This window comes from Anastrepha ludens, chromosome 2 (genome assembly GCF_028408465.1).
Source record: "Anastrepha ludens isolate Willacy chromosome 2, idAnaLude1.1, whole genome shotgun sequence".
NCBI lineage: Eukaryota > Metazoa > Arthropoda > Insecta > Diptera > Tephritidae > Anastrepha > Anastrepha ludens.
The window spans coordinates 46,555,004-46,573,761 of record NC_071498.1 but is presented as its reverse complement, the minus strand read 5'-3'; the positions used below and the strand labels follow the sequence as shown (position 1 = coordinate 46,573,761).

At 36.1% G+C, this 18,758-nt stretch overlaps 1 protein-coding gene across 1 annotated transcript; it reads right to left on the bottom strand.

Annotated features, from left to right (window-relative positions):
* Positions 1-17,040: 17,040 nt before the first annotated feature.
* LOC128860626 (uncharacterized protein K02A2.6-like) lies at positions 17,041-18,471 on the bottom strand. The gene has a single exon (XM_054098296.1). It carries the CDS (start codon positions 18,469-18,471, stop codon positions 17,041-17,043), a length of 1,431 nt encoding a protein of 476 aa, XP_053954271.1.
* Between the last annotated feature and the right edge of the window lie 287 nt (positions 18,472-18,758).

Below are 18,758 nucleotides of genomic sequence, written 5' to 3'. Positions count from 1 at the left end.
TATGATGAATGATTTTACTCTCAACTCTTCTTTAGGTACACGAACAGAGCAGTACTGAAATGTCAACAACAGTCAAAAGAATGATAAACAAACCTATTTAGAATATAGATCCCCAATTTATTAAAATATTTTAGTACTCGTACATCGAACTTATTTCCTTCGTCTTGACAAATGAAATCAAGAATTTGTCTTAAACAATTTTTTTTGGAATTTAATTAGTATGAAAAAAAAATAGTTCAATGGAAATATTGCAATTAGCATTTCTTTAGTATAAATTTTGAATTGCGCCTTTTTAACTTTCATCATAAATATCACCTTGATCATAAAGTTCTCGGAATATATTCAAAAAATGCAACATAGAAGTTTACTCCTAACAAATGATATTATCGGCTTCAAAGTGCTCCCCATCAACCACAACGCTCTTCTGCCAGCGTTTGATCCAGGTCTCGAAACACTTCTGGAGCTCTATTTTCGGTATAGCCATCAGAGCCGTCTTCGAGTTTTTCATTACTTCTTTTCCGCAGTTAAAATGCTGAAGTGTTTCCCGGTAGTGGTTTTTGTTTCGATCGAACAGATAGAAATCGCAGAATGTCATATCAGGTGAATGCGAGGGCTGTTGGATAGCATTTGTTTCGGTCTTGCTCAAAAACCGAAATACACGTGCAGAGGACTTTTACAAATGTCAAGCAATTACAGTAACCTAACAAAAAAAAAAACACCACACTCAAATTAAATCAGAACAAAGCGGTTTTCAATGAACAAATCTTTCTTGCAGGTAAATGATTACCTTTCACTTGAACAACCTTTCCATTTATTCAACTCGCACTGGAAAGATAAAACGAGTTGATGTAAGGCCTAGTCCCCGGTTTGTTTGAGTTAATTATTGAAGAAGATGCAAGCTGAGGGGTCAATTGAAATATAAGCTCCAGCTTTTTTTGCCAATGACAAAGCTTCTGTTAACTACCTATACCTTAGTGTGCGCTAAAAGCCGGGAACTTCAACGAGCCGCAGATATCAGCGACCTGCTGCACTTGTCTGTTGTGCAGTCTACAAAAAGACTTTGGCATATTTGGTTTTTAGGAGGTGTGTATTTGAAGAGCAGGCAATATTTTTTGAAAAATTCTATCATTAAAGCAATACCACGCTCGGTGTCACTAAAGTCGTCCAACAACCTATTGTGAACTAAGCTCGATAATAACATAGTAGCAGTTTTGGTGATGGTCAGAAGCCTTCGATGAAGTTATATTTTAGTTACTCTTTTAAACAGATAATCTTTGTTGATATTGATGAAGCTGAAATAGTTATAATTATTCTTCTAAGGCGGTCACCGTAGCCGAGTGGGTTAGTGCCTGACAACCATTCGTAAGTGCACAAGTTCGAATCTTCGTGCATAATGCTAGAAAAGGTTTTTCTAATAGCGCTCGCTCTTCGGCAGGCAATGGCAAGCCTCCGAGTGTATTTCTTTCATGAAAAACTCCTCTTAAAAATCATCTGACATTCGGAGGCGGCGTAAGACTATAGGTGGAGGAGCTCGGCCAAACACCCAAAAAGGGTGTAGGCGCCAACTAAATACAATTATCCTTATGTATATAGCAATAAACATTTGGGCAAGGGAATGAGTGCTCATATGCTCCAATTGGATCATTTTCATAATTTTATCAATATTTTCGATGATAGCCTTACCAGAATGGAGGCTTTTGAAAGTCAATTTTGCTGCTTCAATTCGTTTGTGTACCAGCTCTGGCTTTCAGCTTGATGATGGTGACACTAGTGAATGTAAATCGCTTTTTATTTTTTATCTTCATTTTCGAGCGCTCAGACGAATTCACCAAACAAGAAACTGTCTAAGAATGTTTTTGAAACTGCAACTCACCTTAAATATAGTGTAATTCGATGCCTAAGCTAAGCTGTTCTAATGGCTGAAGAAGGCACTCAAACCACTTCGAACATAGTCCTACAATATAAGTTGAGGCTAAACTCTATTAAAGGATCGAACAGGCTTTAACTAGTATGGGTGCTGGAGCTATGTAGCGCCCAAGGCAACGAACTGGCGGTAAAACTTGTTTTTTTTTTTTTATATATCTCCCCTTTATTTCTTACAGTCTGTTATATATTAACAATATGTAATTTTTGTACAATTAGGGTCTATTATGTTCTTTTACCATTGTAAGAAGAATCTGTTATTATTATTATTGTTTTTTGTGATTACACTGTAAATCTTATAGTTAGATCAGTCGGTGTGAGTCGCTTTAATCTTCGTTTGATATTTTCTGCCGGTGCTATTTTACGCATTTCTTCGTTTTGGTGGACTGACAGTCGCTGTATATGCTTAGAGCTACATTTTGTGATTGTTTCTAGGATAGTGTCTACGTTTAAGTCACGATGTATGGCTTCATTGGAAATAAACCAACCAGCATTTGTTATATTTCGTAATATTTTGGATTGTGTTCGTTGTATGAGCTGAATATTTGTGATTTTAGCCGTTCCCCATATTTCCATTCCGTATTTCCAGATTGGAGTAATAATTGTTTTGTATATAGTCACCTTATTATACAATGATAGTTTTGATGCTCGTCCGATTAGCCAACTTAATTGCCGGTACTTATTCTTGATTTGATTTCTTTTGTTAATGATATGCTGCTTCCATGTTAGTTTTTCGTCAATAGTTATTCCAAGATATTTTGCTGCTGGGCAGATTTTTATTTTGTTGTTTTTTAAGGTTAGATTATATTTTGATGTCTTTTTGTTTGTATACATAACTTGTATAGTTTTGTCTTTATTATCTTCTATACCCCATTCGTCAAACCAATTTACTGTATTGTTTATTAATTTTTGAAGTGTAAAGGTCGCCAGTTTTTCGTCATTGTTTGATGCCAAACTTGTGATGTGCGTTTCTTTGGGATGCCTAAGTGGACCAGAGTCAATTTTGCGGCCAAATACCTATAGCAGAAATAGTCAAGTACATCATACTGGTAAGGCTCCTGACAGCCATTGCTGCAGTATTGACACTTGACAGCGAAGTTTTTCTGAAAAGACGTGACATGTTGACACAAAACTCTTTCTCAAACAAGGAAGGAGTGAGCTGCGGATACTCTCATGGCTAATTACGAGTTTAAATCCTTGGAACAATATATGTTTATCACAAGTATTGTCAACGACCTACTGTATACATTTTATTTGAACGAGGATAGCATAGAGCGTTTTCTCTGCCGCTTTTCTGATTTCACCAGATCTACAGAGATAGTCGATTTTAGGGTCGCATGTATTAAGAATGGACGAGCTACATTCTCCCGCGACAAATAGCTGAGATTCCTAAAAAAATAGGAAAGTTTGCAGAATGTGAATGAATTCTCGCCCCACCTTATTTCATTTATCATTAACACATTCGTATCGGGAAACGAGAATTCTAGTTTACTAAAGAAAAACGTTGTCGTCGGGAAACGAGAATTCTCGTTTTGTTAGGAGTGTGCTTTCCTGGACTGAACAGAAATACTTTCTCCAAGGATATTTACATCCCGGTCTCCTTTGGCTCTCTTTTAGGTCGACACATGTTAACTGTTTACTACGAATATCTCATTTCGGTTTTTTTTCCTATTCCGATGCTAAATAAACAAAGCTGTTGGCGATTACGTTTTCAAAGGGTCTGTTGTTGATATAATACAATATTTAAAAATAAAAGAGGCATAAAAATGATAAGTATAATTCATTCTGCTGAAGTAGCACCGACCGGAAAGCATAATAGAAAAACCGAAGAGAATATTGTAAAACCACTATGCATCATAGAATACAACAAATTCATGAAAGGTGTTGATCGTGCAGATCAATACTGGTCCAACTTCAACACCACCTGGTATATTGTCTAGTGACATGATAAAACACGCCCTGGAGACAATAAAGCCAACAAAGAATAAAAAATATCCTACAAGAATATGTCTAGTATGTAAAACACATGGGATAAGGAGCGAAACGCGATATGTATGCAAATTCTGTGAAGTACCGTTACACAAAGGAAGCTGTTCCACCGACTATCAGACTAAAAAAAATACTAAATAATAAAATTTCTAAAAATTTCTATAAAACTAGCAAACCCGGCCCGCTTCGCTGGGCACACTAAAATAGAACAGATATGGTTTAGAACAGAAAAGATATGGTTTTCATATTATTTATTTCTTTATTCTTTATTCAAGCGCTTTGGTATAAACAATATTTTTTGTTTTTCTATTTGTTTTTGAGTAAATATATAATGTTGTTGGCTTCCCAACACGTGAACAGCCAACGTATAGTTGACCATGGGTGAATACTGGTTCTTCTAAACTCATCCCGCATATTTCTAAAGTTTGCCCTTGTGATTTATTGATAGTTATTGCAAATGCTAAACGAATGGGCAAACGCTTGAATTCAAATGGCAATTCAGGTGGAATCATTGGAATTCTTGGTATTAGAACGTCTTCATTCTTGAATTTGCCAATTAAAATAGTTGCTTGGATAACATTATTCATCAATCGTTTGACTACTTCATTTTGTTCTTGACGTTCTTCTGATGTCGCGTTATTCCGGGCATATCTCATGCGCCTATTATTATTTGTCGAACGACCAATATGATTACGTGATTGTCTTGGCATTTGTACTGTAATAAACATGATTGTAATTATGGTATTCTGAGATTTTAAAACATGTTTTTTTTCAATTTTGTGGATTATATTTTCGATGCATATGTGTTTAAAAGCCCAAGTCCACATGGTCAGGAGTATTTTATTTTGTTGTGATTTTCTTAAATCATCTCTTTTCTTCTGAAAATTGTTAATAATTTGCATGATAAGACCTTTAATTTTTTCATCAAAGTTATGCATTTTTCGTGCTCTTCTTTTGCATCCTTTAACAATTTCTTTTGTTTTTTCATTTTTTTTTACCATTTTTTTCACTCATGGTGTATCGTAGCTTATCGCATATGAACCGAAAAAATAAATCCACAAAACATAATTTCATTTGAACATTCGGGTTTCACATTAAACTCTCAAATTTCGTAAGCAATTATTCACTGTTCCAAAATCCACTCCAAAAAAATTCACAAACAATTTTTACATGTTGCACTTACGTCTTCTCCTTATGGCGTCCAAATCAGAAAGAAATATTGACACATTGTAACTCACACTGTCAATTTGACAGTTCAGTTCCGCCCCCAAGCGTTAAAAAAGTAAACGACATTATGGCTGGTTCAAGAGAACGCTGTACGCGTTGCCGGGGTTCCGAATTACATTTTCAATACTTACTTAACAATGTGTGTAAGTTTGGTTTAATTCGGTGCAAAGACACGGCGGGTTCACGTTTTGTCATATATTTCGAGACCCTAGTCATCAATAGGTATGAAAATTACCCCGTATTAAAGCACTTATCAATAGCTTTCATTTGATACCCATATTGTACATACACAACCAAAGGTTACCCGGGTCCACGTTTTGGCCTATATCTCGAGACCCCAGTCACGGAGCGGCATGAAAAATACTCTGTACTAAAGCATTCACCAACAGCTTCCATTTGATATCCATATTGTACATACACATCCGAAGGTTACCCGGGTCAACGTTTTGACCTATATCTCGAGACCCCAGTCACGGAGCGGCATGAAAAATACTCTGTACTAAAGCATTCACCAACAGCTTCCATTTGATATCCATATTGTACAAACACATTCTAGGATCCACGTTTTGACCTATATCTCGAGACCCTAGTCACGGAACGGTATGAAAAATACTCTATACTATAAAAATCATCAACAGCTTCCATTTGCTGCCCATATTGTACAAACACATTTCAAAACACAAACCTTCTCCACATGTGTCTCTTCAATGTGGCAAAGTTTGGTTTAAATCGGTTGAGCCATTCTCCGTAATGTTCATCACAACGCGAAAAACGGCTGATTTTTTATATATATAGATGTTTAAATATCTTTACATTGCTAAAATAATCCGATTTCTATGAAAATCTAAGGAAAAATAGCCCGATGAATGTGTTAAATGTGCTCATTAAATGCTCCATATTGTCCGAATATTCGGAATATTTCGGCCACCTAGAATCCATTCCATTTTATAATCCAATGCAATGTATACAAATTAAGGTAAATCTCACTAAATGCAGCTAGCGGAAACTGTTCTAGGGCTTTTCATTCACTCTTCGATGGCTCACAAAAATTAAAAGTTACATAGATTATTTTAATTTCAAAAATACATTATATTTAACTGTAATTAACTTCTGAATTTCATAGCATTACATACTCGTCTATCAAAATCAAAAATTTTACTCATTATGTACTTAATTACACAGAACCCTTGGTAGCAAATCAAACAGAAATTTTACGCAACCAATTCGGTAACCCAACATGCCCCTCAATTTCCCAAGCCATTGCTGTAGCGCTTCAAATTAGCAACCACAAAGCATTACAAGACAATTACCCAATCATACCAAGCCCACATATTCGTATGTAATAACCCAAGCCTCTAAGCGCCATATCTCCTAAACCCATTTGACATGAATAAATTCATGTCACAATTGCCACAAAAGCCTTCACATTACTCTAATTCAATCTAAATGTTTGTGCTGCATTAGTGGCGGGGAAAATTGCAAATTCCATTGTAGACAAACACACTCATACACACACACACACACACGCGCGCGTATTTGCTAATTCATTTATAGTCGTACCCACAAGCTTAAATAAATACGCAGCTCTCTACTACCCAAAGCTTACGCAGCTTTCGCAAGACAGCCTAACAATCGGCAGCGGCCAAATCACCATTAAAGATCAATCAAAATCGATTATCCTTGATTAGTTGACGTTATCCTTTTGAAGTTACACATCATTGCCAGCTCAATTCCACACATGCATACACACTCGCAAGTATGTGTATTCAGCATGCTTATGCATGTCAGTATATGTGTGTGTGAGTGTGCGGCTAAATCGCTTTCTACTTGTATGCTGACATTTACATTATTGTTGCCTTTGGTGCGCGTCGCCTAATCGCTCTGGGAAAATTTTCTTAATATGTGTGAGTCGACTGCCTTTGTGGTAAATTCTTCTTCTTATCAGAAATATATATGTTTCATATGAAACTAACTTGTCTAAAAGTAGTTTGTATTTTTATTATTATTACTATTTCTCTCGTGACATCGTTTGAACCCTCTACTTATCAGTATTCACTTCACTTTTGGTTTGCAATACAGGACAAGACAGTGGCTTACTTTTTCTTACAGTCGGCGTCATAGGACTGTGCAGAATTTGCTTCTTTTTTGCTTTGAAATGCACAGGGTAGTCTTTTTAAAAATGTATAGTAGTAAAAATTAGTAGTAGTAAATTAAAATTTGTTTGGACTTAGTATTGACTTACTTGAAAGAACAAACATTCCCATTACTTATGCAACACGGCTTCATTCATGTAGTTCCCCGTCTCTATTCCCAGTGCCGCATCCCCTTAATCTAATTACCAACTTTTTGAAGGGTTCCGGTTCTACCTTAACGAATCGCTTGCTTAATATTCGGCTTAAGGGCCGCCGTATCTGAATGGGTTGGTGCGTGGCTACCATTCTAAGCTCAGAGAGGGCGTAGGTTTGAATCTCGGTGAGAGACCAAAATTAAGAAAAAGTTTTTTCCTAATAGCGATCGCCCCACGGCAAGCAATGGCAAACCTCTGAGTGTATTTATGCCATGAAAAAGCTCGTCATAAAAATATCTGCCGTTCGGAGTCGGCTTTAAACTGTAGGTCCCTCGATTTGTTGAACAACATCATGACACAAATGAGTTGTTCGGATAACAGCGGTCTTTAAAAGGACCCCACAAAAAAATAAAAACAAAAACGGGTTAAGGTAAAATTACAGCTCCGATTACCGAACTTGGCGCGTCAAATATCGATTGTGGTATGAGCCACGTGGCCTGGAGCACCATCCTGCTGAAACTAAAAATCGTCAAATCTACGTTTTCAATTGTGGCCACAAAAAAATAAGTCCCATGCCTCTGTAGCGCTCACCCTTGACCGAAATTTACCAATGATGTCATCATTCCGAAATTCACACCAAACCAATCAATCTTCAAAAATGCATCTTATTCAAGCGTAGAAGGATTTATTTTGTCTCGTGGAGATATGTTTCTGATTTTGTGTCAAGATTTTGAGCAAGATATAGAAATGGCAAAAAATACATATTCATATACTTTCCTTTATATTTAAACGTATATGCGCACCAACCAACTCAATTATCCTCCCACCCTACACTCATAGATTTTACTCACATTCACAGTGTTTGTCGCAGTTCATTCTCTTTATGATTGTCGAGGAATTACGTATTCCGTTTTGATAAGACAAAAACAAATGTAGGTTATCTCTTTATAAAAAATAAATGTGACTCCTCTCATTTCAAGCTCAAAACATTTATTGTGCCAAAAGGCCTTTTCAAATTGTTTCCACTACTATGCGAACCCAAAAGATGGGAGGGGCTACCTTGTGTGGAATGTTTCGCAAAAGCGGAGCGCAAATGCTGCGCACATGAATATTGTATTTAAAACCAATGATTCTGGCTTCATGCGCATCATTTGCGTCACATAAATGAAACACTGAGCACACAACACACCATAATATAGGAGTGTAATTCTATTACGAGCAGATCTCGGATGGAGTGTCCACGATAGTCAAGAAACAAAAAGTCATTCAGAAGCAAAATTTCATTTTACTTCATTATTAAATTTATGATTATAAATCTTTGCGGACTAGATACAAAAAGTGTTCTTTAGAGTATTACAAAATAACTCCAGCTGATTTAGAAAGAATTTTCTATAGATTTAAAAAACTTCCTTAACTGCCCTTTTGATGGAGGCAAAATAATAATAATAATAAATAAGCGCCTTAATATAAGACGGGTAATGGAAAGGAAATTTTCTGTTTGGCACATTGGCAGACGTTCTCAAGATTGGTCTTTAAATATTAATATAATAAAATATCATATATTGTACTTATTATTTAATGTTGCTACCCAGCTACATTTTGTTGAGATCTCTCATCTATATCACCTCTCTATTTTCACTACAGTTATTATGTGCAATGTCGGGCAGCCGTGTAGGCAAGCAAACAGGCGCTGCCAGAGTCCATTTAGCCTTATTTTTCGCTTCTTATTCTAAGCACTTTGGTAAATGCGGATCAACCACACTCTTTGTTGCAAACAACCGTTACTTAATCTTCCCAATCTTAATCTTTCTTCAGTACTTAAATATTTTCTGATGATTTTTTGTTTCTTGTTTGAATTGAATGGTGTTCTATACTGTTTTTCAAATGACATTATAAGTTTCTTTATAAATAAAATTAATACTTTATTTGTTCATTTAATTTTATTCAAACATATTCACTTTCACTTTGTTCATATAAATCTGATAAGCCGCGCCTATTCTTATTGCAAAAGACATTCCGCCTAACAGAAGATTACACAAAATACCATAAAAGTAAGGCTTCTAAAATAAACGGGTAGATATTGGCAAACTTCTTCTCCCCCCAACAATTTTTCTTTTTTGCACGAATTTTGAAAAGTGAGTAATTCCATACCAAATTATCCAAATATTTGAGACATTATCGTAATTTATTGTGAAAATTTGTTTATTTGTTGACTTGACAATAAATTCTGAAAAAAAAATGCTTTTCAGATGCATTCAACCTTCGGCTCCGTTTATTCTACTGCGCGGCCATAGCTGAATGGGTTAATGCGTGACTACCATTCGGAATTCAGTGAGAACCCAGTTTCGAATCTCGATGAAACACCAAAATGAAGAAAAAAAAATTGTCTAATAACAATCGCTCCTCGACAGGCAATGACAAATCTCCGAATGTTTTTCTGTCATGAAAAAGTCCCTCATAAAAATGTCTGCCGTTCGGAGTCGGCTTGAAACTGTAGCTCCCTCCATTTGTGGAACAACATCAAGACGCACACCACAAATGGGTAGAGAAGCTCGGCCAAATACCAAGAAAGGCTGAAAGCGCCAATTACATGCTTAATTTTATATCTTAATTTCATTTCCAATGTTTTGAGGTAAAACATGTTAAAAGAAAACAAAAACAAAATTTTCGAGAAAAAGATGAAATATATCAAAAAATATTTTTTTGGAAAAAAGATGAAATGCATATATAATATTTAAAAGATTAAATATATTAAAAACCATTTTTTTTTTGGATAAAAGAAAACACTTAATGGAAACAAAACGGATTTTTTTTTTTAGCAAACTATAAAATACCTTACAGATTTTTTTTTTTTTAAGTTAAATTTTTTTTGTTCACTGCTAGAGGGGAAATTTTTGTCAGTTATGGGCTTAGTGCCCATTTACACAGGGAAACATTTGGAATGGAAACATTTTGTTCGGGGAAGAAGGACGGCCGCGGAAGAGAGGAGGGAACATGTCTCCCGTACTGGCGACACGCTTTGCGCTCCTTATTCGTATTTCTAATCTTAAAGCTATCTTTGACAGTTGCTTCATTCATTTTCTTCTTTCGTGGGAGAAAGTTCTGAGTTCCGTGTTGGTTTTCAACCGAATGGAAGAAATCAACGATGGCAAACATCACAACGCTGCTTGGGAAATACAGGATGATTTTTGCTAGTAAAGTAGGCATGATTTAAAAAACTTATGTGACTTGATTATATATATATAATATTATATATGAAGAATTTTTAATTCAATTTTTTTTATTCAAGTACAAAAATTTATATATATACTCGTATGTAAATAAAAAAACAACAAATTATTTATTATTTATTTTATATTATATATATTATTTATATTTATACTGGCGGAAGCCGGCCTCCCCACAATTGAAGAGGGATTTACGATGAATACGAAGAAACTTACACCTAAGCTATTTCTTTGCTACAACAGCGCTTTATATGAAGCAGTGGTTGGCGAGCGAGAGCCTAATTTTATATTAAACCTAGCGAAATATGGTAAAAATCACACCAATACTACTGTTTACCAACGTCTTTTGACAGAAGTCCCAACTCCTCTACTTCCCGAATGGAGCTTAATTTTCACTGATGGGTCAAAAACTGATACTAACACCTCGTTTGCAGTTGTCAACTCGAAAGGAGAAACAATCACGGCTGGCATCCTCCCTAGCTATGCCTCCGTTTATACAGCCGAAGCTGCAGCGATCCTTCATGGTATTACCTTCGCTGAACACTTTTTATCGAAAGCAGTAAATTGCACGGATATCGAATCAGTCATTTACTCGATAATGAACACAATGAACAAAACGCATATCATCTCCTGTATCCGGAGCAAATTATTAGAAAATAGAGACCGAATAAAACTTATGAGGGTTCCAGGTCATGCAGACATAAGAGGGAACAACCTAGTGGACGAACGAGCTAAACTCGCTGGGAAAGAACCACTAATAACTTTCGACTATATTTCGAAAAAAGACGTATACAAATTTATACATTAGAGGCACTATAATACACAAATGGTCAATTGGGGATCCTCTTCCCATCATTATATCGTAAATAATCCAAACAGATATCAAATCATTGTCCGCCTTCGTCTAGGGCACACAATCACCACACATTCATACGTTTTCATAGGTTCCAGCCTTCCATGCTGCCAACACTGTCACTCACCATCTTTAACGGTTTGTTAGCTACTCGACGTCTGCCCACATTTTGAACAAATCAGGAAAAGTATCTTCCGAAATCAAAGACCTTCTACGCTGTTAAGAACTACTTCCTTAGAAAATATATCAAAAATGTCGGAATTTCTAATTAAATCAGGATTGAAAAAATTGATTTGATGTTTGCTCCTCTAACATAGTAACTATGTTTTTACCATAGTCTTAATTAATTAAGTTTTCTAGTCTCCTTTTACATCAAGACCTTTAAGCTAACTATCTACATCAGCGAGCCGAAGGTCCTCACAGCCCGTGCTCCTTTTTTACTTCTAAGAATAATTGTATTATTATTCCACGTCTGTAAATAAATAAATATTTATTATTTAAGCAGTTTGCATTCTTTATTGAAATATTTAAGAAATTGTTGCGGACGTTCACCGCTTTACATATTAGCGAGCTGTAGAATATATCCGAAGCAAAAGATGCAAATGTAGTAAACGCCAAAATGTTGCCGAAAACAATTTTGCCCGTGTGGCCGCGAATGAAACATGAAAAGAGAATTTCCAGTGTCTCCTTTCCAGATGTCTCCGTGTATAAAGCGGCACTTACTTATTTACACACGTAGTGACACTTCGACTGATTTTCGAAACTTCGTAATATAAGAGTGCTCATCCTAGCGCTTCGTTAGAGCAGTGGTTTGTTATACATAATGAATTGAATGTCACTAAAAAAGTTATGAAAAAAGCAAATCTGAGAAATGTCTTCAAAAATTACAAAAATAAAGTTTTTTTCGAATATTGTTGTCCTAAAAAATTAAGAAAAAAATTTTAAAAATCTTTGTACCAAAATGTTAAACTTTGAATAAGTCTCATAATTGTTTATTTTCCTCAACATTTTTTCAATTTTCTTCTTAGTATACTCAAACCTAAAAATAAAAATACACCATTTTTCGAAAAACTTACTACAATGTCTAAAGTATCATACAAGGTGTTACAAATCATCCAACTTTGTTTTTTAATAAGAGTTTTACTATTAACTTAACAAGCATTGGTTGTTTCTTTGTTTATTGAAGAGATGAAAGGTGCTAATTGTTGTTTTGGATGACTTTAATTATAATTTTATTCAATTTAACCTAAAATGCCGAGGGGTTCAATATTATCACAAGAGGAGCGTGGACAAATGTTGGCCACCTCGGATTCAGGCTTGTCAGTCAAATTAATTGCAAAAGAAAAAGGCAGAAGTCATTTTGTTATCCGGAATTTTTTACGGCGATCTGAGAATTACAACAGTTTGAATCTCGTTGGAAGAAGATTATCATCATCAAGTCGAGAACAGCGAGCAATCGTAAGAAAAGCTTCTAACACGACTAAGTTTTACGCCAACTTGGCCGCTGTTATTTAATATAGGGTTCAAAAACAACAGTTTGGCGCACTTTACAGAGGTGCAATCATTTAAAATTATAAAAATTAAGAAAAGTTACAGGCTGGCTCGTCTACAGCTTGCAGAAAAAGACCTAAACAACAACTGGGACACAGTAAGATATTTGCAATATTTTTAATGTAGACCAATTTCATATTATTTTTTATATTATATTATTATATTTTGGAATGCAGAAAATAGAACCCTAATGGACCCGATGGTTTTTTTTAAATTATTGAAGAGATTTGCGCAAGAGCCCCTCTTATTTTCCAAGCGCAACTTCGTTGGAGGTTCTGTTAGGGTTTGGGGTGCATTTACATCGAAAGTAACTCTTGATAAACAGTTGACATCATCGCGAATGAATAGTGGGGACTACGAAAACGTTTTGGAAAATTGTCTCCTTCCTTTTATTCAGGACAATCGGGCTGTGCCCTTCATTTTTCAGCAAGACAACGCCCGAATCCATGTAAGCAGAGCAACAAGGCAGTATTTGCCCGATTGTTCCATAGAAACTATGAACCGGCCGGCGTGTTCTCTGGATATAAACCCAATAGAAAAAATTTGGGGTATATTAGTCAGAAGAGTCTACGCCAACAATCGCTAATTTAACAACACCAACGAGCTTAAAGCGGCAATAAAGCCAGAATGGGCTTCTCTAGATGTAAATTTACTTAAAAATTAGCAGGATCGATGAAAAAAGGATTGTTTTGTGACGCTAAAGGAAATGGTGCTTCCATAGAATACTAAAATATTCTAAACGACAGAGACGGCAAATTCAAAAAAAGTATACTTTTGTTGAACGGTCAATTTGATTAAACAGTGTCTTAGCATTTTGAAACGCCTGGAAATACGTTTTTGTTAAAAATTTTCTTTATGTATTAAAAAAGGTTCTAAATTCTGTAATGAAACACAAAACATTTGGTACTTTTATCAATGTGTAAAATTTTTATTTTCCTCTGAAATCTATAAATTGAAATACTTTGAAAAATTAGTGGTGTCTTATGATTATGAAATGCACCTAATTGATTCTATCTTTTGTATAAGTAATAGGGACTGAACTCATAACACACATACAACACCTTCGGCTATCGAAATAATAGCCAAGATATAACCCATGAAAAAATTTGCTGACTATTACAAAAACTATAATTGATTTGCGATTAGCCCATCACATTTATCGTTGTGCATAGTAGTGACCCAATTGGCGAGTATTCATTCCTTTTAACAAGTGTTTCGATTTTATCGATAATAAGTTTGATTTTGGCAGCAAGTATGGGAGCGTGGCATCGAACGACTTAACTTGGCTGTGACAACGCATTTTTAGGATTGTCTACAAGCATTTCATTCACATTAATAAATATAAGACCTATCAGAAATCTCGGTAATTTGGCGAAGGCATTCCTGCTGCATGAAGCTGCAATATTTTTTTGCTGATTCCACTTTTTACTTGCATATTTGTGTGTACGTTTGTGCGTGCGTGTGTGCGTAATTGTCATCAATCAAAGTTAAACCGCATGAATTATTATTTAGCATGATGGATAAGGCGTAAAATATCCTTTCAATCAAACGCATTAAATCCGCAGCGTGACAAGCTGTCTCGCGCAATCTTCAATGAATACTAACAAAAGCAATAATAGCGTGTATGTGTGTGTGTGGGTGTGATATACATACGTTTCTTAACCATTACTTCGAACTTTCAACAACTAAATGCTATCAAGTATTTGCTTTTTTTGATTGTTGACGTTGGTGGGTTGGCTTCGGTTATGATGCTGCCGCTTGATGTCAAGTTAAATCGAATTAGATGCAGCAAATATGGGTAAAACTCACCCACAACTCCCACTTGGCTTATGGCATCTTCAGGCATCATCTCCTAGCTACTGTTTTCTTGTCTGGAAGCGACTTTAGGGAGTGCTGCTTGAGTAGCTGTGCTCTACGGTGCGAGTTTGCAGTATGTTTCTTTCTTCTACATCTTCTTCCGCTTCTTTTTCTTCTTCTTCTTCTTCTTCTTGTCATAGTGTTATGTTAAATGTTGCGCGAAATCCCATTACAGGTTTTCGAGTGTGCTATTCACATGCTAGCCTCTGACACCTACGAACTTCGGTGTAAGTATGAATGTGTGTGTGTGTGTATATATATATAGGGTGGGCCATATAAAATTTGCTTTTTGAATCGGCTATAAAAACAAACTAATCAATATTTTTTCAAACTTTTTTTTTTATTTTGAAGATTGAACATTGTCATTTATGAATAAAAAATAGTATCGTTCAAATGACTGCCACGACTGGCCTTACAGTAGGCCATTCGATCAACCCAATTTTTAAGCACATTTTCGATTGTTTGGGCTCCAATTACATGAATGGCAACTTCTATTTCGTGTTTTAAAGCATCAATCGTCTCTGGATGTTTCGCATAGCATTTGTCCTTAACGGCTGCCCACAAAGGCGGCCCCGAGGCGGCCAATTGATATCGGAATTTTGGCTGATTATTCGGTTTTCAAAAACGGTAGCCAAAAGTTCGAGTGTAACTTTGGCAGTGTGACAAGTTGCACCGTCCTGTGGAAACCAAATGTCGTCCATGTCACCCTCTTCAATTTTTGGAAACAACTCGTTGAGCATGTCACGGTAACGCTCGCCATTTACTGTAACCGCGGCTCCTCGCTCATTTTCGAAAAAAATGGCCCGATGATGCCGCCAGACCAAAAACCGCACCAAACAGTGACTCGTTGTGGATGCGTTTGCTTCTTTATAGTAACGAGTGGATTTTCTGAGCCCCAAATCCAACAATTTTGCTTATTGACGTAGCTACCGATGTGAAAATCAGAAAAGAAGAAGAAGACTCACCACTATGGAAATAGGTTTTCAATATTTCCCAATTTTGTTCAAGCGTATGGCGTCCCATTTAGTAAATGTCAAATCTTTAAGTAAATTATGAACATATTTGACATGTCATTTGTGTTACCATTCTCAAAAAAATAGGTGGTTCAAAAAGCAAACACTATATGGCCCACCCTGTATGTTCATATGAATGCACAGATATTTAAATCGTAGTATGTATTTATAGAAGAATTTGGCATACATTTGTACGGAAATATGTACACACGAGCGTACTAGCACACACATATGGGTGTTCATATAAATGTTAAATGTTTTACTCTCATCTCCTTACATACTCGTACTTGCGTTGCTGTGTGAAATTTATTTAGTGCTGTCATGAAGCTGTCAAAATTGATGGGAAAAACATTTAATTTTTACTCCATCCTTTGCATGCCATATACAAGTTTTGATTCAAAAACAACAACCGAATTTGATCTGAGGGGATATGTTTTGTCAAAGCGGTAGTGAGGGAAATTAAATTAAATCAATCAAAAATTAAATTAATTTTTTTTTTTCGGGTAAATAAAAATAGTAGTTGCTGTTGTGAATGTTCCAGGTTCGATCAACTGTCATATGTTATAGACGTAGAGTATAATATTAGGTGAAGTACAAAGTTCTGAATAGTTTCGGCTAAATGTCTTTAATGAGCCATACTTTACGATTTATACATAAAATCTGGTTAGGCTTAATAGCAATTTCAAGGCGACTCTACTCTAAAATAAAGTTCTTTGACAGTTTGCTCAGTGTGATGAAACTCTATAATTTCTTAGTACCACCACAACCGCTATTACTGGCTAAAAAGTTGGAGTAGCCAAAAACGTGTTTGCAGTCTATAGCCACAGTAGCATACCGTAAATAACAGCAAAATGGTGATTCGAACAGTTCCGTTCAGGAAAACTGTTGAATTTCCGGATCTTGATGAAATGAAACTTCGGTTTCGCTTTCTTTACTATTTTATTTAATTAAAAGATCAAAGTGGTTGTCAGATTTCACCCTAGCACGTTCTCTCTCGCAGCTGCGCTGCCAACACCGGTCATTACCAAAACAGTGTTGTCAACACACACTTTAGCCAAAACTGCGTTGCCAACACACCTCCTTTTTTTAGTATATTTATCGGATAAGTTTTTCTCAAGTTGGTTTAAAACGGTCAACTGGTTTACGAATACGTTGCGGTCGTACGTACGGTTGCACTGATGTGGTTTGGTTTCCAGTCCCCATGCTTTGCATATCATTATCGCGTGACTGTCCATTGTTAGTTGCTCCAATCTCAGATTGTGATGGTAATGGTAACTGTTCCAACTGTTCCAACGCCTCGTTTGGATTATTAGCTGGTGTAGGATTATGGTTTAAAGCATGCTGTGGTGCGATTTCATATAATTGAAACGCTTCCGCCAGTCTTTTGTCATTGCATACAGCTTCGTTTTCCATCACTGATGAGCTTCCTTCAAAACATTTTCGCATTTGATTCGCGTGACATCGAATAATCTTACCCATCTGCAATCGTATGTTGTACAAAACTTTCCCCATGCGTTCAGCCACCGTTCCTTTCATCCATTTGAAACTGTCTTTGCTTTTGTGCACGCTTATAAAAACAACGTCTTGGATCTCATAATGCTTTTGCTTAACACCGTGCTTTCTATTAAACTGATTTTTCATTTTAAGTTGTTTATCGCTATAAATTGCAGGCTCAGTAGAAAAAGTTGGCTTAAGCAAATCGAGTTTTAGTCGTGTCTGTCTTCCGAGTAACACTTCGGCCGGTGATTTGTTTTCTTCGTTCTGCTTATTTGGTGTGGATCTGTAAACTTGTAAAAATACTATAAGATTTTGTGCAGATACCCCCTCTCCGTTCAACTTTTTTAGTGCCCGTTTGAATGTATCCACAATTCTCTCAGCTTGACCGTTGGACATGGGATGGTAAGGACTGCTGCGAATGTGTTGAATGCCGTGCTCTGCTACAAATTGCTGGAATTGGTGACTGGTAAATTGAGTGCCATTATCAGATACTATTGTTTTCGGCAATCCAAATCTAGCAAAAATTTCATTCAAACTAAAAATCGTTAGCGCTGTTGTAATCGATTTTGTTCGAATTACTTCTAGCCATTTTGAAAACGCGTCGATAACTACAAGATAATAATACGAATCAATTGGACCAGCATAATCAATATGAAGTCGCTCCCATGGTCCGGAAGGCTTTGGCCAGGGATGTAAACTCGTCTTCGTTGGCATTTTGGCCGCTGCGATGCAGTTCGGACAGGTTTTGACCATATTTTCAATGTCAGCGTCGATGTTCGACCAATACACGTAGTTGCGCGCAATGGCTTTAGTATACTGTATTCCTGGATGACCACGATGAATTTCTTTAAGTATACGCCTTTGGAAAATTGTTGGTATTATAATTCGTCGACCGAACATTAAACAACCTTCGACTATATTTATGCTGTCTTTCCGGTTAAAGTACGGCTTGTATTCAATATTGTCACATTTGATTGGCCACCCTTCAGTTATATATCTAACAATATTTGAAAGTATAAGGTCCTTCGCTGTTTTGTATCTGACCATTTTACTTGTAATCGGCAACTTGTTAATCGATTCATCTAAAATTTGCTTTATTTCAGATTCAAATTCAATTGCTGCAATAACATAATCTTCTGACAGGTTGAGTGTATTGCTTATCAAGCGTGACAAAACGTCAGCGTAACCAAAACTATTTGTTGATATAAATTTTAATTCGAAATCGTATGCAAGTAATTTAACTGCCCATCGCTGAAGTCTATTTGCTTGGTGTGCACTGATTCCCGCCTTATTACCGAATATGGCAAGTAGAGGCTTGTGATCAGTTTGTAGTT

Excerpts from the sequence above, each read along its gene's own strand:
- LOC128860626 (XM_054098296.1), bottom strand. The coding sequence starts at position 18,471 with ATGGTCAGATACAAAACAGCGAAGGACCTTATACTTTCAAATATTGTT.